At 47.1% G+C, this 20021-nt stretch overlaps 1 protein-coding gene across 4 annotated transcripts in view; it reads right to left on the bottom strand.

The window, feature by feature from the left end:
- kidins220b (kinase D-interacting substrate 220b) overlaps window positions 1–20021 on the bottom strand; it is a 30269-nt gene that overhangs the window by 7348 nt on the left and 2900 nt on the right. For 2 of the 4 annotated variants that reach the window (XM_040124507.1, XM_040124511.1), the window contains exons 2-25: window positions 18074–18232; window positions 17673–17771; window positions 17190–17288; window positions 15847–15945; window positions 15495–15596; window positions 15130–15228; window positions 14807–15004; window positions 13822–13920; window positions 13556–13654; window positions 13251–13349; window positions 12057–12234; window positions 10504–10668; window positions 10242–10421; window positions 9980–10145; window positions 8922–9073; window positions 8545–8834; window positions 8091–8231; window positions 6339–6576; window positions 5816–5907; window positions 5118–5262; window positions 3356–3518; window positions 2675–2853; window positions 2210–2445; window positions 814–933 (exon numbers count right to left, since the gene is read on the bottom strand). In XM_040124507.1, the coding sequence (XP_039980441.1) occupies window positions 814–933; window positions 2210–2445; window positions 2675–2853; window positions 3356–3518; window positions 5118–5262; window positions 5816–5907; window positions 6339–6576; window positions 8091–8231; window positions 8545–8834; window positions 8922–9073; window positions 9980–10145; window positions 10242–10421; window positions 10504–10668; window positions 12057–12234; window positions 13251–13349; window positions 13556–13654; window positions 13822–13920; window positions 14807–15004; window positions 15130–15228; window positions 15495–15596; window positions 15847–15945; window positions 17190–17288; window positions 17673–17771; window positions 18074–18205 (3570 nt within the window). In that variant the 5' untranslated portion in view covers window positions 18206–18232. The remainder of the gene's footprint in view (window positions 1–813; window positions 934–2209; window positions 2446–2674; window positions 2854–3355; window positions 3519–5117; window positions 5263–5815; window positions 5908–6338; window positions 6577–8090; window positions 8232–8544; window positions 8835–8921; window positions 9074–9979; window positions 10146–10241; window positions 10422–10503; window positions 10669–12056; window positions 12235–13250; window positions 13350–13555; window positions 13655–13821; window positions 13921–14806; window positions 15005–15129; window positions 15229–15494; window positions 15597–15846; window positions 15946–17189; window positions 17289–17672; window positions 17772–18073; window positions 18233–20021) is intronic. The other 2 variants (XM_040124510.1, XM_040124509.1) reach the window with 2 other exon arrangements.

Raw genomic sequence — 20021 nt, 5'->3', positions numbered from 1 at the left:
TATTTTCTGATTTTGCCTAAAACTGAAGCGAATCGATCGGTCGATCGGCAGAATCAATCGATCTGCAACAACTTTGAAAACCGGTTAAATTCCATCTGCCGGCTGAAGCTTCTTACATGTGAAATTCTGGGTTTGGACTTTTGGTCAGATAGAAGAAACATTTACAGACCTTCACCATGAACCGTAAAATAACCGGCAGATTATTCGATAACGAACGTGACCATTAGTTAAAGCCCTCATCTTGATTTTTATCATTGTCAGGTTTTCATCCACTTTTTTCTTTTCCTGGTATAAATGGGCTTCAATACAAACCTGACTGATTGGAAAAACAAATACAATATTGAAGAATAATTAAAATGGTCAAATAAGCAACTGTGGAAAAAAAAATACTTCAAGCTGCATAAAAGTAAGAAAAACTGTTCTTAATAAATTTGTGACGTGAAAAAGGAAATCTTGCTGATGTGAAATCAATTCTGAGGCGACAGTGAAAGATCAAATCAATCACGCAGAATTAATCTATTGCACGTTTTAACATTTACTTCTCAATTTGTTTGTGCATTTGACCTGTTTATTCATTATTAAAACTTGACTGCATGGATTTATTTGACCATTTTCTTTACTGACTAATTCTTTTTTGTGTTTCTCAGTCAGTCAGGCCTGGTCTCCGGTGCTCCATCTTTATTTCTCTCGCACGTTTAATGCAAGATTCCGACCACAATAAAAACTCTGAACGGCTCGGTCAGCTTTTCCTCACAGTCCATGACTTGATGTAAAATGAATTCAGTCGCGGCCGCAGGTGTTGGTTGTACTTACGGGTGCAGCAGTGGCGTCCCTGCTGTAGGAGGTTTTAGGTGGCGGGCGTGGATGAAGGTGTGATGGGTAGGAGGCCACGAGTGGGCGTGGCAGCTGGTAAAGGTGATGGGGGAAATATGGCTGAAGGGGGGGAGGGGCAGAAAATCAAAATAATGTTCATGGAGATGATTCGAACATCAAACAAGAAGAAGGAGGCAACTGAAAAATAAGCAGTCAAGTCAAAGAGCGGTCACACTGTGACCGGGTGTTTCTCTAACCGCAGTCCCAGCAGGAGGTCGGCTGTTGCCTCAACCTGACTCCGCTCGCAGCTGCTTTCTGAACGCTGTCCCTGCAGTCATCCTCGTTTAACGTCTAGGTCTGAGTAAACCCAAACTATACTCTCTGCGTTCTGCAGGGCCGCCGGGGTCGTGCGAACATGTCGTCACGCGAACCCCCTTGTCCAGCAGTTTCTACCTGCTAAGACTACACTCATCCTGGACCTAAATCTGTACTGGATGAGAAAAAAACCACCATCTCACTAAATGTTCTCGGACTAAAATGCTCCTTTGCGTTTCCTTCATACATCTGACTCTGGAGAAGAAAGATTTATCTAAAGGTTGGACTGTTCCTTTAAAAAAAACCCTCAGCACAGCCTGTTCGCTCAGGTCAACTCAGAAAGGGCACATGCAACAGGACGACCTCCACTGGGAATTAAACACTGAAAAACACGCTGGTGCCACATGGAGAGGTAGAAAAATATTCAACTTTATGCAAATGTACAACTCAGCTACGTAAAAGAATTTCTGCCAAAACGGAGGGAAGTGGCTTCGCTGTTTGCGATGAAAGAACTTTGAACTTTGATCATCCTGCACCAGTCTAACGTGAGAAAACGGCTGTCCAGTCACAGCTGAGTGGGGCTTGCACTCAACCAGGCATAAGGGACAGCTCAGGGCAACAAAGCCTTCCAGTCACGACCACGTTCAGAACTGGGACTTTTATTACATGAAAACTGGATTATTTCTCAAAGGCCTGTTCAGACAGTTTAGCGGGAATTTTGCTGGGACGGAGCCGAACTCCTGCCGGGACTGTTGAGCTGGGAGAATGAGGTTTGGTTGGTTTTCTGATGCTCTGTGAAACAGACGGGCTGGACGCCAGTCGTCTGACAGCGCGGCATAGTGGAGCGTGAAACAAAAACAAACGGTGAACTGAACCAGGTGAGCAGGAAACAGGCTGGAGCTGCCGCTTTACCTGTCGCTCAGCCGGTCAGGTGAGCAGTCAGCGAGTCAGGGACGATGTTTTATCATCTGGATCTCAGAAATCCAGGTGGAGGATTTACCCGGGCCCGCACCTTACAGCCGTCACCTCGCAATATGAATGACACCATCAGGTGGCGTCCGTGGGGGGAGCCCGTACTCACCCTGTTATAGAAGGGGTGCTGCGGTCCGGCCAGGCCGCTGTAGTAGCTGCTGGGAGGCTGCGGGGAGACGATGCCCCCCGGTGGCTGGTTGAAGGGCCCGCTGAAGGAGGCGGAGGGCGAGCACGCCGACGACACCTGACTGTAGACCGAGGAGGGGCGGGGCTGAGCCTCCTGCAGGGGGACGGCCGGGTACGTGACCCCGCCCATATTCATCTGCTCCCGGGCCGCACGAACATCTGGATCAGACGGAGAAAACATCTGGTTCACACAGTGCGAAGAGCGTGGATGAGACAGAGAGGGGAAACATCTGGACGGTCAGGGGGCAGAGAGAGAGTCACTGCCGTGATATCTGCAGGTACCGTAGCAGCGTCAGGTGTCGTAGTCTCCAGAGCACCTGCTACGATCTCTGAGTCCGGCGCGGGGCAGGAAGTGCGGTGTAACCAGTAGCGGCGCTCCGTGCGTTACCTGCTATGATCTCTCGTAGTTTCGGGTCCAGGTTGACGGTGCAGGGAAGGAAGGTCCGGATGTCTCTGGCCGTCAGGACGGGCGTCCGCGACGACAGAAAGACCTCGAAGCTCCGAACATCGCCGTCGATCTCCAGCAGAGGCTCCACGTCTTTGGTGGTGGGGATGTTCTTCGACACTCTGACAGAGGGAAGAGTCTGATGTCTGTCTGCTGCTGCAGGGTCCATCTACTCAACTCACGGTTACGTAAGATCATTTTGATCGGTGCTGGAGACGAGGCCAACTATCTCACAGGTTGACACATTTAAAGACGTACACCAGCAGGGATGAAATACATTAACGTAGTTCTTTAAAACTGAATTTTTTCTGGGCAGGAATTAAACTTTCCCCAAGAATGGGAGTGGTCCATTGTTTTGCCAGTGTAAACCAGTTTAGCCCCCGTTTAACGGGACGGTCACTGTGTATGACTTTCTCATTTTTTTGAACATGTGAAAAATATAAAAATCTGTTTACTCTCTGGGTTGTATTTATTCAATCTTTACAGAACACAATCTTAACAGAGTGCAGGTGGAAAGTGTAAAAAAGCCGTCATTTCTTTAGTTAAGCAAAAATCCAACCAAAATACCCCCAAAAACTGACTCTCTAAAAAAAGAGAGTCCGCAGCCTGAACGTGACCTCTGACCTCTCATAGATGGTCTTGAGCGTGACCTGGTCGGGGACTCCGTCGGTCTCTTCTAGGTACAGGATGAGCCAGGACGTCCTGTAGGGCCACTGCTCCGTCAGGTTGATCCACGACGCCAGACGGTCCCAGTTAAAGCTGATCTGATTGGCTCGCAGCAGACGGCCTGCACACACGGCAAGAGTCGGGTTAGTTTATGGCTGAGAGACGGGATGAAGTGAACACGCCTCTTCTTCAGAGAAAAACACGAACATCCTGAGGAGCGGTGAAGAAGATGATTTACGAAAAGAAAAAAAAAGAATTCCAGCAACTAAATGTGACACTGACCTAACGGGGCAGGTCAGGCATCGGCCGGACAAGACTGATCCGCATTAGATTCTTGAATGTTTTCGGTTTGGCTCTAAGCACCGTCGATATTTTTAGCCCGCGTCGGTTTCAGTGTCTCTTTGTGCAATGAATGGATCCTTTTCTCGCTCACTCGTGAAAGTTTCTCTTTCTAACACACAAACAAGTTTCTTGTTTGAGTGAAAAGATGATTTTGTGCAATAGCAAGAAAGTTTTCTGATATAAAAAGATTAAATTATGAAACAAAAATAATTTGCTCTCTGGTAATAACCAGACAATACGTCTTACTAAATATCTTGTTATAATGTGGGAACAGTCTTGTTAGATCTTGTTTCCATCACTTTTTGTTGGTGCATCACAAACCTTCTCTGTGAAACCAGGAGCTGCGACTAAAACGTTCACAGCTAACAAACGTCCAACGCTGACCTACTTTAGTTCTGGTAAAAGTACATTTTCTGCACCTTTGATTTGGAGGTCATTTTAAAATTCAGTGTGGACGAAGAAACGTTTGTTAGTTTTAGGAGTTAACAACAGTTAACACATGTGACATTAGTTTAGCAGCTCTGCGAAGAAAAACCTGAAGCTGAACGTGATGGCATCTCTCCCCTCAGGGCAGGTATCTGGATCCATTTTAACGATGCATTCTCATTAACCGTCTAAATGCCAATCAAACTTACACAAGCCTTAAAAGAGTGATGGTGCATGAACGACTCGTACGGTGAAAAAGGGATGTGTTGGAGTTAAGAACGATACCGAAGAGCTCCACGCAGTGGGAGCGAGTTATATTGACTTTAAACAGAGAGAGAGAGGACACAGAGAGCGCTGGTATGGATCAGGAATCCGTATCAGAAGTGGTATCATGAGAGAAAACGTGGGATCAGGGAATGGGTGTGGTCCTTGCGTCCTACGCAGAATAATCTCGTGTCTCAGGTGCTAGAGCGGGTTGTCCTCTGATCATAGGGTTGGCGGTTCCATCCCCGGCTCCTACTGCCCGCGTGCCGACGCGTCCTCGGGCAAGACACCGAGCCCTAAGCTGCCTCACTCGTACGTTGCTTTGCCAAATGGATAAATGTCACCAAATGTGACTGGTAAATCTTTAGCACTTCTCTATGGTGTGCGCTCTATTCAGCAAACCACAGAATAATCTTAACATTAAAGCTGAAATTCAGCATGTGACTTGTTTTGCCAATTATCCCCGTGTTTTTTCTTTCTTTTTTTTTTATGAAATCCGATTTACATGTGGTTTCCAGTTTATTATCTAATATTACTCCAAGGAATTGTGTCCATGTGTCTCTCTCTCCAAAGGCACATTATCTATATAAACATCAATGTTTGATTTCTGAGTTAGGCCCAAATATGACAAACTGACACTTGTAAACACCAAGTAGATGCAGGTTTACTCTGCTCACTAGTCAGAGACCTGTGACGGAGACGATGTTGAGCAGCCTCCTCATGGTCTGCGGGCTGATGTCACTGAACCAATCCTCCGTCACCATCAGCTTGGTCAGGTCGAACGACATCTGACGAGTCACCGAGCGCTGCACCTGACGCCGCCGGTACGTGTCCTGAACACCAAGAGCACAGGTCACATGATGTCAGTCAAACAGTGATCGGTAGACAGGGAGCGACTGATTGAATGACTGAAAAAGCTGCTGCTCTCGCTGAGATTTGTTCTGCTTTTTGCTTTAATTGTACTTTCTCTTCTTTTATAAGACAAATAATAGGACAAAAATCGAAGGTCAATAAAAACTTGAGTCAATAAATCCTTTCAGATCAAACTGAATCCGATCAATACCCAAACTCCCGAATCTGAAGCGCTGTGAAACGTTCTGTAAATACTGATGAGAGCTACCTAAGTGTACTGCCTCTGTTACAGTCGCAGATCCTTACAAATTAAAACTTCCTCTGAGCTCATTCCCTCTGAAGGAAAAACTGAAAAACACAAACATGCTCCCAAGGTGAAACGGAGCTGCGGTCGAGAGCAGCTGGCTTTAATTTGATAAGAGCAGAGAGGAAAGATGACAGAGAGGCTGAGAGTTTGTGATTCAAAAAACCCCACGGGGAAAGTCATGTGGTGTTTTGGTCTTTTTGGATAAACACACACACACACAGTCTCACCCTGCGGGTAAGAGTCGTCTTGCTGCCAAACTTGGTTAATTCTCCCAAACTGTGCTGAGACAGTTTCCTGTCTAATTCCTCATGCCAACCTGCTGACAGACAGACAGACAGACAGACAGAGGGGGGCGATGAAGAGGAGAATAAAGCCAGTTAAAGTCCTAAACAAGTTACACGCTCTCACTGCCTCTGGGCACAGATATTCTGATCATTTCTGCAAAGGTTTCCTGGAATAAACTGTGTGTGTGTGTGTGTGTGTGTGTGTGTGTGTGTGTGTGTGTGTGTGTGTGTGCGTGTGTGTGTATCTTGGTGCTGCTGCAGTAACAAAGCTGCGTTCAGCTGAGTAAAATCTTACATAAGCACCGAACTGATGTGAATTCGTTGGATGTTTTCATGAACTGAAGCAACTTTCCTCTATATTTAGTATGAAATGACAATTAGGAAATTATTAGCAGGAAGTCAAGTGAAGTGCTGTTACTGTGCGTCCTCCTGAACTTCCAGGCATCCACATTACCGCTACAGTTACCGTCCGTGTTGGTGGCGTCTCCGTTAGCCGGAGCAGCGGCACACATCTTCCTGGCGCTGGAGAGTCCTCTGCTGTTGAGGAAGACGGGCAGGTGGACGATGTTCCTCATGTAGTCGTGTCCGTTGATGTTGGAGTCTCTGAGGACGCTGTTCAGGTTCTGGTTGATGGCTTTGATGATGATGTGCGGGTCGCTGGCGAAGATGGAGATGAAGGGACCTTTGGAGAATAAAACCCGGACCTGCAGGATGAAAACACAGATGGAAATAACCGGTGACTGCAGACCACACTCTCCTTTTTACTTCATATGTGTTGGTGTCATTTGACTTAAAACCTGTTGTACGATGTATCTGGGCCTATCAGATCTGAGCTTTATGGCAGCGTGGCCAGACAGAAGCCTCTCCTCAGTGAAAGGCACACCACTGAACTGTTTGGCCTCAGTTCTAAGCGTCATGTCTATAGGAAACCAGGCACCGCTCATCACCTGCCCAGTACCATCCCAACAGGGAAGCGCGGTGGGATCGTGCTGGAGGGTGTTTTTTAGCGTCAGGGTTGAGGGAAAGCTGAATGGAGCAAAGAACAGAGATATCCTTAATGAAAACCTGGTCCATAGCACTTAGGACCAGGTTCACCTTCCAACAGCACAGTGACCCTAAGCGCGCAGCCAAGACAACGCAGGAGTGGCTCAGGGACAGCTCTGGAGAGACCTGAAAACGGCCGCCGACGGTCCCCATCCAACCTGACAGAGCTGGAGAGGATCAGCAGAGAAGAACGGCAGAAAATCCCCAAATCCAGGTCTGCAGAGCTCGTGGCGTCAGACCCGAGAAGACTCGAGGCTGGAGTCTCTTCCAGAGGTGCTTCAACTAACTACTGAGTAAAGGGTCGGAATAGTTATGTCAATGTGATATTTCAGTTTTTCCTTTTTACTGTATTTGAAAATATTTCTAAAATTCTGTTTTTGCTTTGTCATGAACGGGGATTTAGAATTAATTGAAATGATTTTAGCATCAGGCTGCAACATAACAAACAGCGAAGGAGTCTGGGTACTTTCCGAATGAACTGTACCATCACGCACCGCCTGCTGCCCGTCCTTTCAAATTAAAGCGCCTGACGTATCCATCAAATTAAATTTCTGATCTAATATGACCAGAGGAATAAAGCAGCTGCTGATTATCCACAACACACATCCGATTTAAACTGAAGGCAGCTGCGTTGGTTGGAAGTCTGAGACAAAAACAGGTGATTCTTCTTAAAGAAGATTCAACTAAAGCCTCTGTTGTCTGGGTTTTAGCAGGAAACATAAACAGATGTTTCCCACTCAGACGTCTGCCCTGCGACTAACCTGCTTTCAAACAAACTCACTTCTTCAATCTTTTCTCAGAAACAACAATGTTTTGATGGTGATAACCCAACGTCCACATGAATCTGAGCAGAACACGTGCTACCTGACGGCCGAATTAGGGACCTCGATTTGCACTCTAGGCAGGACACATAGAGACGTATAATAATAAGACTAATCATAATAATTATAATAAGACAACAGGAGGACTAGTAATATGACTAATAATAATAAAACTAATAAGACTAATAATTCTAATAATCAGACTAAATATAATAATGATAATTGTAGCGGTGGGTGTTGAGCAGGATCATGGAGCAGTTGGTGGTTTGCAGTCACAGATCCAGACTCTGCAGCTCCGGAGGCAGAAATTCCTGCGGAAAGCGACGGGAGGAGAGAGACGTTGGTGTCCTCACCGTGTCGAGCATCTGCAGAACTTTGTCCTGTTCACAGGAGTCCAGTCCGTCGATGACAACCGCCAGCCTCGTCTGATGCTGCGTGAAGCCGTCGATGGTCTTCGCCATCCTCGCCATCAGCTCCACCTCGTTCTTCAGGACCTGCAGGACGACACCCAGGGTCGCGTTACACGGTTTACTGATTCAGATCCCGCTGTCTATACCTGCTTCACGCATGTGTCTAATATCGGCTCATCGTTTTCTCCGTCACCGTCCAGCTTCAGAGGGAACCTGTGAGGAGCTGTCATCAAACCAAAACACTCAACCAGCATCTCTCAGTCCTGCCAGAGACACTTTAAACAGACACGTGACGAATGGCAGCATGTTATTACTCCCTGCCTGCAGCCGTCCACGGTAAAGGAGCTGACATCTAACAGCAGAACAGCAGAACGCTCCTTTAAACCCCTCCCCTCACCTTCATGAAGCCCTCGCTCTTCAGCTTGTGCATCCTGTTGGCGGCGCTGTGCAGCCTCTTCCTCTGAGAGTTCAGCACCGAGTCGGTCACCTGCCACCACGTCCTGCAGTTCAGCAGCAGAGCCAGACCCACCACGCTGCCGATGGCGATCAGCACGGCGTTCACAGTCCGGTTCTCCCCGTCCACCTTAAAGACGGCCAACAGCGCCATGCCGGTCACCAGACAGGCCAGCACCAAGACGAAGATGATGAAGGACGGCACGCAGCACGTCTTCTTCCACTTCCTCTTACCTGAGACAACAAACAATGGCCAGAATTAAAGCCAAGGCGCCGTCCTGTTTTCCGGAAGAATAAAGCGTGTGTGTGTGTGTGTTTTACCTTGCGTCTCCTCGGTCTTAAACACTCTGAACAAACGTGTAGCGAGGAAGCCGAACTCTCTCTCGCAGGCGTCGGACAGCGTGGCGATCATCTCGGCCATCGACGTTTCTCCTCCGACGCTGGACAGACGGTTGTAGTCTGTGAACAGAAACCTGCAGAAAGGTCCTGACAGGTCAGCAGGCTGCGTCTATTATATTTGAGCTTCTGGAGAAACGGTAATTCGGTCAACTCACTTTACCGCAAACAGAGTAAGAGTACCCATTCTTTATTTTTAAACAGAGCTCAAAGCCTCTCCAGTGTCCTAAGAGGCTGCAATGTTCACTACGTAGATGACTTAGCTCTTCTTATTTCATGGTGTAGGGGAGCGTAAAAGGAAAGTTCAGAGAGAGCCCAAAAATCTGAGGTGCTCCTCTTTGGAGCAGATCTTCAGCTACTTCATGGAAATCTCACCAGTCGCTCTTGATCTTCAGGTCAGCAGCTACTATTTCAAATTTATTTACATGTTGCAAGATCATAGGCACTTTACAGAGTGAGGTCAAGACCTTCCAATATTATAGAGAGAAACTCGACAGTCTCACTCTGCGGAAGTCTCAGGAGCCGGTAGAGACCAAAACCAGAGCTAAAAGAGAGGGCATACTGGACTTAAGAGTCCTCAGGTGCCACAGACACTAGATCCAGGTGAATCATAATGCTGCTCTTTGGAAGTATGCAGCTGTTTGCTCACATGTTAGCTATGACTACTTTACTAGCTGATAATATGTCAGATGATTGTGAGAACAACTGACCAAAAGGAGTTTAGATTAGTTCCGTTTAGATTTTTTAAGCAGCTGCTGGTGGTTTATCTTTGTCTTGTGATGCTGGTTGACCGATGCCTGTGGCCACTGACACTATGCACCGTGATGCAGCCGATTTGCGTTGCACTCAACAATCTGACATCCTACCGCTGTCCCCTGGAGACTGCAGCGTTCATTTCAGCCACAGTCGGACTCTTCTTACAGCTAGACATGTACAGTTTGTCCTGGGGGTGGCACCAGAGGAAAGGTCCCGGTGTCACTTACCTGACAGGCAGAGCTCTGGTGCTCTGCTCCGGCAGCTCCGGCGGGTTAACAAACATCAGCTTCAGCAGCAGCTCCAGATACCCGATGTGACGAGCCAGACGAGTGCTGAGCAGCCACGCCCAGTTCCAGCTCTCACCCTCCCGACGCCCGCCGAAATACACCACCACTACGAGACGGCACACTTTATTTATACACCACAGCAACAGACACCAGCCCGTCCTCCCAGTCTAAACGTAGACGGTTGTAATGAGTCGTATCTTACCGAAGAACAGGTAGAGCAGAGCCAGCAGGCTGAGGGAGACGGCCATGGCCAGTCTGGGGTCGACGGTGAAGCCGAGGATGACGGCGACAGAGCCACAGAGCAGCAGAGACAGGAAGACGACCAGCCAGGAAAACTGAAACAGTGGCTCAATCTGCTGACCGGCAAACGTCTTCATCTCATCTGAGGAGGAGGAGGAGGAGCGTAAATATATGACGTATTTATGCACTGGAGGCGCCGTGTGTGTGTACGTATAGTCGCTCACCCTCCAGCTTCTTGAGCAGGAAGGACTTGCCGCTGCCCCACTGAGCGTACAGACCCACGCAGATCGGAGGCTGCATGGTGGGTTCACTCAGGATGTCGGCCAGCGCAGAGCTGTACAGATCATAACCCAGCATGTCTCCATCTGACTCTGTGGGGGACAGGTGACCTGCAGGGGGAGGGGCACACAGGTGTGTATTATTACACTGACATCAGCTGATACCTAAAACAAACCCACTGTTCTCGGTGGTTTTTTCAAGACTGTGATGAAACAAGCTCCTCAGTTATTATTTTAACACAGTTATTATTTTAACACTCATAAACTCATCAGCTGTGTGTGTGTGTGTGTGTGTGTGTGGTTTGGTAAGAACTGACTGACAGTGGACTCACAACATCAGCAAACAACCTGGACTCTAAACTGTTGTTAAACTCCGATAAGAGTTGGTGCACAGAAATATGAGACATTGCGTTTCTTTCAGCTGAGCCCCGTCTGCCTCACACTGCTGAGAAGGGCTCAGACAAAAACCCCAAAAGTGACGAATGTCATGTGAAAAAAACAGTACCGCATTTATGTTGGACCCCGTCTCTTGGAGTAACGAGCTGATTAAGAAGATATGATTCTGGGGCCTTTAACGAGAAACACGTGGACTGTTTATCCGGTCGGGGCTTGTATCAGGAAGCCAAACGAGAGGTTCAGCAGCCATCTTTAGGCTTAACTTAGGTTTCACAGCATCGTGAAGCTGGTTTATGTTTACCCAGGATAGATCACCATGGCAACCTATGCTTCACAGGAACATTAAGGATCAAAAGGAGTCAGTACCTACTTAACTGCTACTGTGATTCAGAGCAGTGAGCGCTTTGCTTACAGAGCAGTGACATCTCTATTCTTATAGAGATGATGATGTTAGAGACGGAGGAAATGTTCACCACGCTAACAGACTGATGATTGAACGTTAAAGCTGCGTTTTCAATGTGCAAAATGTCTTTCTTCCCGACAGGATTCCTGACCGTGTCAGTGCTTTCACACTTATTGCATCACTGCAGCTCAGGAGACTTTGGGAATAAAAGATTCGCTCACTGTCGCAGGAAAAAATCTAGAAGAAAACTCTCCCAGTAAACTTTACCGTACCAAGTATTCATCTCTTATCCTCACACAGACTCTAGTAGGTGTCACTTCCTGTAGACTGCTGAACATGTTGCCAACCACATTTAAAAGGCCGATATAACAATGCAAGCAATCTACAGCCTAACTTTTAATATTTGGATATTATTCTTAAAGTTTCTTATTCTATTGCAACTGTGTGATTATACTGTTCATGTTTCACCTTGCTCAACCGGTTGATAACCAGTTCACCACAGCAAAAGCCAGTCTAAGCTGAACGTTCTCGGCGATACAGGCTCCTCATCGCTCTAAACGCGTAAACATAGAAATCTGTGTTTCGGCTAAAACGTGAAAAACCGCCAGCGTGGTACTTTAGAACCTGAGGGGGACTCACTCCCTTTTTTCACAGAAACACCGCTCTGAGCTAAAATTCTTGAAAGTTTTAATGAACGCACGAGCTCCAAAGATCTGCGTGAGGATGCTCTTCTGGTGGCTGCAGTCGATGTTGTACGGCGTCTCTCCGGCCTTGTTGGGGCGGTACAGCAGGCGGCCATCTTTGGGGTTTCTAAGGAGGAGCTCGGCCAGGCGGCGACTCCGGCCACGGATGGCAACGTGGAGGGGGGTGTCTCCTCTCTGGAAAAACAGGATGAGAGGTGAGTAGGAAAGTCAAAAACAAACCGTTGATCCCTGCCAACATGGAGTCAGAGGTGAGAACGGCAGAGGCTGTGAGGTCTTTCAGTGTCTACACTCAGGTTTTTGTGCTTAAATTGAACAAGTGCATGAAAACAGGTGGACGGAGACACTTATTGATGCTGGGGCATGAATTTACTACCAATACATGAAAACACCTCTCGCCCACACTGTTGATTGATGGATTATTCAGGTTGAACAAACAGCAGCATTTGAAAATTGAAGTTTAAATTTAAGATACTAAAAAGAAGTCACAGTTATTCTGTTACACTGAAAAATGGGAACCCTAACTCCCTCGTTATTTCTATGTTTGATAATAAAACTGCAGTTTTTCACATTTTTTAATCACACATCCTATATTTTGACCCAGTCTCCCCTCAAAACCCTTCTTTTGAGTTTTTATTTACTTAACTTAATTCCTCCTTTCTCTGCCACAGAAAAACACCTATAGTATCACGACTAAAGATGAATCAAATGGTGGATTGACAGAAAATGAATGAGCAACTATTCTGATAATCAACTAATGGTTTCAGTCCTTTTCTAGCAAAAGCGACAGAAATGATGGTTTCAATGATGATTGGCTGCTTTTCTCTTTCTAAGTGGCAGTGAATTAAAAATCTTTCATCTTTGCTGGTCGGTCACTGTGGACTCTAACAAACTGTAATTTTCCACATTTGTTTTCAGCATTTTAAAGAGTCAATGATGAATCAATTATATATAAAACAATGGTCGGATTCATCTATAATTAAAATAACGGTTCGTTGAAGCTCTGATGGCGGCGTCTTATTTTCTGCCCATGATTTTATTCAGTTTATTCAGAGACTTCAGCTTTGCAAACTGTATGAAGGGACTATTATTTTGAAGGGCAAACTTTAGCCTCAGACGAACGTCATAGGAATCGACGGTAATTAATTCCAGCTTTCTGAATCAGTGTATCCATGTGTCCTTGTTATTCCCACCTTGTCAACAGCCGACACTTTGGCTCCTTTATCCAGCAGCAGCTCCACGATTTCAATGTTCCTCATCTTAGTGGCTTTGATGAGAGGAGTCTCTCCATCCTGAGACAGGAAACAGCAAACACAACCTCACAGCTGCTGCGATGAAACATCTGTATGACATTTACACAACGCCGGACACAGCGACAGCAGATGTGTACATTCATATCCTGAGGATCTGTAGCTCCACGGAGTTCCTCTATCAGACGTATGAAACACTGCAGATGTTGAAAGCTAGTAACCGGCAGGTGTTTTCCACCTGGTCTCACCTTGGTGCAGGTCTCGGTGTCGGGGTTGCACTGCAGGATGTCCCTCACCATGGTGGCGTTGCCTTTCTCCACAGCCCAGTACAGAGCTGTTTTGTTCTCCTGGAAACACCACAGAGCGAGACATCCTCATTCCCAGCTCTAAACTTTTACGGGTGCAACTCGCTCGTTACTGTGAAAAGGTTCCTGACACGATTCCAGGAATATTTCACGACATGTTCTGGAAGTGACACTATTTTAGTCATTTCTTACGGTTCCCGAGTTCTCACCTGCCCTCTGATGTCGATGTCGGCGTATTTATGGAGCAGAGCTCTGACAATCTCCACATGACCCCCCCTCACTGCTCCAATCAGCACTGTGTCGCCACTCTGTAACACACACACACACACACACACACTGAGTCTCCTCAGACCCAGACTTTCATGTTTTGATGTTGCTGCTTTTCAGGTCTGGTCTTCCTCGGGTGAAGGTGAGAGTGTGAACACGCCTGTACAGCATCACATGCACAAACACTTATATAGGAAGTTAGAATACGAACTTTGACTAAACATCTCAGTCCTGTCTGACTGACTACGCTGCTCAGCCCCCCCCCCCGACAGCGTGTCACTCCTCTTTTCGTCCATCTCCGCCGGCTCGCCGCTGCCGCTCCCATCCCCGCTACCTGAACTCCCTCATTCACAACGACCTGCAGGTGAACGCCGACTAGTTCTACCGTCACCGTGAGGCGGGAAATCTCAATCCAAACTCTTCCCCTGTGCGCTCCCTGGATTCAGTCAGCCGAATCCCTTTCTGCCTTCAAAAATGGCTTGAAGTCCTACCTTCACCGACAGTACTGGCTCACCTAATATGCATTTTCTCTTCCTCTTTCATCGCTAAGCACTTATTCCTGCATCTGCAGCCTTGTGTCACTGGTGTCAAGGGGAACACGAGCCTAGTGTTTCTAGGGGACCTCTAATTGGTCTGCGTCGGCCGGATTGAACCTCATTTGTATGTAACTGCCAAGAGTTTAGAAAATAACTGCACCACTAACTTAAGCACTGCGAGCTGTTTCTATGAGCAGCGGCGTCCTCTGCTGGCTGTGAATCTGTACTGACCAAACGTCTGATCCCTAAAGGGAAAGCGTAGTCGGAAGGAAATTTCAGCGCATTTTTCCTCGTCAGGAGGAGATAAAATCATTCTGACAGCCACTCGATTCGGTCTGTGAAACTCATTTCTCTTTTGTCACGTGGAGATGTTTTCTTGTCAATGTCTGACCCGGTCTGGGATGTTGACGTATGTCCCAGCGTCCAGCAGGTCCTGGACGATCTCGGTGTAGCCCTCCTTGGCAGCGATCATCAGCGCCGTGTTTCCGTCTTTGTCGGTCATGTTGACGTTCGGGTTCCTCTTCAGCAGCTCCTTCACCACCTCGGTGTATCCGCCCTTCACCGCCACGATCAGAGCCGTCATCGAGTTCTGACGGGACACAGAAAAGCTAGTGGGTATCGGCAAAATGAATGACAGGAAACGGATGAATCTGCTGAGGGGAGTACTGGAAGTAATGGTGAGAGCTGTGTGCGAGTGGAAGCGTGTGAGCATACCGCCCCCTCCTGGTCGACATCGGCTCCGTTCTCCAGCAGGTGCATCACACAGTCAAAGTGTCCTTTTCTGGACGCCCAGATCAGAGGAGTGGTCCCATACTGTCACACACACACACACACACACACACACACACACACACGTGATTTAGCATATGTATATTCACTCCCTGATACGTTAACCTGATCATTCAGCTCGGCTTTTAATTTGAAATGTTGCGTTTTCTGACGCAGGCCGTAAAAGACAGTCCACATTTGACACGCTTTCGAGGGGTGGTTTTGTATTTCCACCGGTTCAACTGAGCAGCAGCTGTGAACCTGAGCGGAAACACCAGACCTGTCAGTCTCAGTCTACAGCATCTCTTCACCTTGTCGGAACAGTTGACTTTGGCCCCGTTCTGCAGCAGCAGTTTGACGATGTCGTCGTGTCCTCGACCTGCAGCCCAGATGATTGGATACACACTGTATTGCTGTTAGAGAGAGAGAGGGAAGAGGTGTGTGTGCGAAACAAGCTCTGAACCTCAGAGCTCAGCAAACACCTTTCAATCCATTCAACTGAGTTTCTTCTCACTCTCTATCTTTGTGCTACATTGTGTGTTAATTGCTTTATGTTTCAGAAAAGCACACAGATAGTGACATTTATGTCACTGTCCCTAGATATGACTGACCATACGTATAAGTGTATCTACAGGCAGATACAGAGTGTAGTGTGTGTGTTACCTGTCCTGTAGTGTTGGGGTTGGCTCCGTGCTCTAGCAGCAGCCTGGTGACCTCCACCCGACCTTTGTAAGCCGCCCACATCAGGGCCGTCCATCCTCCCTGAGACACAGTCACATCATTCATTCAGACGGGGAGACCGAACAGACACAAGCTGCAGTCGTTAGCAGGTGTCAGTGTTTACAGCTTCCAGTGGAGGGCCGGGAACGTCCCATGAAACTAAAGATGGGCGGAAGGTTTTACTCCTAGCTACTGAAACACTGAGGTTAACAGTTGGGGGAAGTCCTTAGTCCTAGCAGCAGAGCCAACGTAGCAACCTGAAATCTTTAGAGCTTCAAGTCTAAGACGAGTGAGGATGAATTCCTATCCGTTGATCCCATGGAAGGAAGAACGCGTTTCCTCTAATTCGAGAGGAGTCAAAAAAATCTACAAATTTTCTCGCTTGTAGTCAAATCCAGCAGCCGATTGAGGTGTTTTCCTCTGGAGTGCTGCCTCCATTGCTACGGTGTCAGAGCTAAACTGACGTATGCAGCGACAGTGAAGCAGAGATGTTTGTGCTAATCACTGCGGACGTGGAAGTTTTCAGTCTCTGAACACCGGCCTGACAGTAATGAGTCCGGATGTAAGGGGTCGCTCCCAGTGTAAATCCGAGGATTTCATTGGAAAAACTCTTTTTGAAAGGAAAATGGATTTCATGGAGCGGAGACTTGTCTGTCAGTTCATTGCTGGAGCAATTTCAGCTATTTCTAAAAAATATATTAGAATGTTGTCAATAAACCAGAGCCCTGAAGTTCTTATCGGTCCCAAATGGATTAAGAGGTCTCTTAACACAGAGACAACAGCTAAGCCTGATTTATTCATTCTGATGCTGTTGAAAGTTTAATCAGTTTTTATTAATAAATCATCAATAAATATAAAGATTTCACAGAACAAACTTCAGCAGGAATTGAAGTCGGATCACCAGATTTCTTTAGTCCATGACTGTAACTGCAGTGGTAGATGTGAGTGAGGTGAACTTGTTTTATTCCATATTCCTGAGTTTCAGATTTCAATTAACGCCGGTGTCAAGAGCTTTTTTTAACACTTTCTCAATTTTATCCTCAAGGATTATTTTCAGTCTTTCTTATATTTTATTTTTTTTGTCTTCATGTTTTTGTAAATGTTGGATTTTTTTTTTTTGGCTTCTAATGTTCTCTGATCACAGGGTGTGAACTGCTCTCGTTGCTCCACCTTGAATAAATAATGGCTGAACGAGAAAATCCTTTAATATAAGAATAAGATGACAAAGAAAGGGGACAGATTAAACGAGGTGGTGTCAGGGTGTCGGGTGTTGCTGTTGTTCCCACCATGTCTCTGTGCTCGATGTAGGCGCTGTTCTCCAGCAGCTCCTTCACCACCTCCACATGGCCTTCCTTAGCTGCAGAGATCAGAGCCGACCAGCAGTCCTGGCAACACACACACACACGACGAACGCTGTTACCGTGGCAACAAGAGCATCATCACCCCATCACCGACAGGCCGACCGAATAACTGTTTCCTAGCAACCACAACATCCAAGGTGAAGCAGTTCAGAGAGGACAGCAGAGAGGGAGGTGAGAGGAGCTTTTATTCCTTCACTGGAGGAAATTACAGTCAAATATGTTAATTATGCATCAGAGAAAACATGGACACCAACACTGAGACAGACACTGACACCGAACCTGGAATGTTATTATAAATGAATAATAGCAGCGTGAGCTCAAGCTGTCAAAGAGAACAGCAGGAGCACGAAAGCAGCAGAGCTTCAAGCTGACTGACACAGTGCACCAGTGTGCGTTTGATTCTCTCACCACGTCGTCCAGGTTGACGTCGGCTCCTCGTCTGATCAGCTCCTGGACGATCTCCAGACTGCCCTGCTCGGCCGCCAACATCAGCGGAGTCTGACCGTTCTGTGCACAAACACGACAAACAGACGGGCAGAGGGTTTTTTCCTGAGCCCAAGACGTAAACCGGCCGCAGCACGGAACAGACTAGACTCTTCGACTAAGACAAAACTAACGTCCCGAGGTTCAGCTGATTAACATATAAGAAGGATGGAGTTGAATAAAACGAGAAAAAGTCAAATGGACCTTTGAACTGAGGACAATTTCTAAAGTGAACGCCGCTGCTCAGTAACAGACGCAGCCCTCTGGTTATTGGAGGATTATTAGAGGTGTTAGAGATAAATCATGTGATGTTCGGATACACGTACATCGCTGCGTCCGTCCACCTCCTTGAATCGGTCCAGGTGAGCTTTGAGAGCGGCCAGGTTCTCCTCCTCCACGTAGCTGAACAGGTTCTGGATGGCCAGAGTGGTCATCTTGATGGACGTGGTGGTGTCCATGTCTGCAGTCTGTCACTACGCCCCCTACTGACAGGAGACAGCAATCTTTATTTTGAGCCTGTCGTGTCCACAGCATTTTCATGAAATGTCCTGAAAGGGAGTTACAGGAGTTGGGTGCCCCTCTAGGAAACCTCTGTGAGACAGGTGCTGAATACATCAAAAATAATGAAACTGCACTTTGTGACACGCCGGATATAATCCTAGGTGAACATATATTTCAAATGTACACGTGGCACGAAAAAAACTCTCTACACAAAGAATATTTGTGATATTCCACTTGGTCTATTTATAGAAACAGTTTTTGATAGTTAGACATGTTGGATTCCTCCTTACCACATCTTGTATGATACATCCACCCAGTGCTGTGGTGAAATCCAACACTGCTGCTGCAACTAGCAATTCTTTCCATTATCAGTTAATCTGTTGATTCATCGATTCATTATTTATCTCTGTTAAATGTCGGAAAATAATGCTCAATGCCTGTCACAGTTCTCCAGGGCCACGCGGACCGGAGGAGCTGGGGATCAGACCACCGACCTTCGGTCAGTGGACGTCTGCTCCACCACCTGACCCACAGTCGCCCACCGATAATCAGTTATTATCCTATTAGACGAGGAACAGCTGTAAATCCTCACTTTTAGTAACTGGAACCAGTGAAGATTTGGCATTTTTACTTCAAAAACAACCAAGGAGAGGAACTGATTATTAAAATAGATGCAGATGAGTTTCCTAGTGATCAGTTAATCATGGAATGGTTTGGACTAGAAATCCAAACTTGCACCGTGTTTATCTACAGCATGACTCCCATTTGCTCCTGACAGGCGGCTGGCTCACGTAACCACAGGCAGATTCAGGTCTTCTTGCTGTCTGTCTGTCCCGGGAGGACAGTCTTTCTCTAGCACCTGCTGCTAAGGCCCCACTAGTGGAACTTCAGGCTGTGGGTCATGTGATACCTTTTTATTCAAATAGCGGTGGAGTGTTAAACACAGGGTGGGGCCTGTCCAGCTCTGCCCGGTATTTCAATCTTCCAGTTAAAGTGCAGAGATAAATCAGGTGCTGCAGACAGACTGACAGACTGACTGAAGTCTGATCTTCAACATGCCACAAAGCTTCAGCAGCAGCAGCAGCAGCGGCAGATAAGAAGGCCTGAACTGACCTCAGATCAGCACGCAGACACTTCCCTCGGCTCTGTTGGCCGACTGATATGACTTCAATAAGCCGAGAGAAGATGGAGGTGCTGACATGCTCTTTCAGGCTGGTGTCCCATGTCTGTGTAGACACCGCCAGCCAATCAGAGCTCAGCTTCATCTTCATTATCAGTTTCCCTCTGGAGATCAATAGAGTTTACTCTGCAGTTCTGTGGAGAAACTCAGTTCAATTCTGTATTAATACTACACTACCCACAAGCCTCGCGGACTCCATTATGGAACTCCAGCAGAGGTGCCGTTGTCGCCATGGTAACGGCCTCGTTCTATCGTCTTTCAGTATCAGTAGACCTGCAGTAGAACTGACCGGCTCTGCTTTGCTCCGCTCTTCCCGACAGAGCGTTTCATTCGCGCTTGCGACTAAAATCGTGTTTAGGGTCGCGTGTGCGAATAAAAGGTTCAGGCCGAGCAGCCTCTATTTTTTTTTTTTCAACAAAAAGGTTGACGACACAAGGAGAGCGATGAAGACGCGACCGCTGCGCTGAACCAGTGCTGGAAAGAGATCACGTGACCCGCTCGTCAGCACAACGGGCCTCTAGACGCCATTTTCTCTGCCCAGACACGCTGAGCAGACTGTTTATGGCCTTTAGAAAAACGACCCTGTTATAGAG

The sequence above is a fragment of the Xiphias gladius genome, chromosome 4 (genome assembly GCF_016859285.1).
Source record: "Xiphias gladius isolate SHS-SW01 ecotype Sanya breed wild chromosome 4, ASM1685928v1, whole genome shotgun sequence".
NCBI lineage: Eukaryota > Metazoa > Chordata > Actinopteri > Istiophoriformes > Xiphiidae > Xiphias > Xiphias gladius.
Note: the sequence above shows the minus strand (reverse complement) of the source record. Positions and strands in the feature narration are given on the sequence as shown.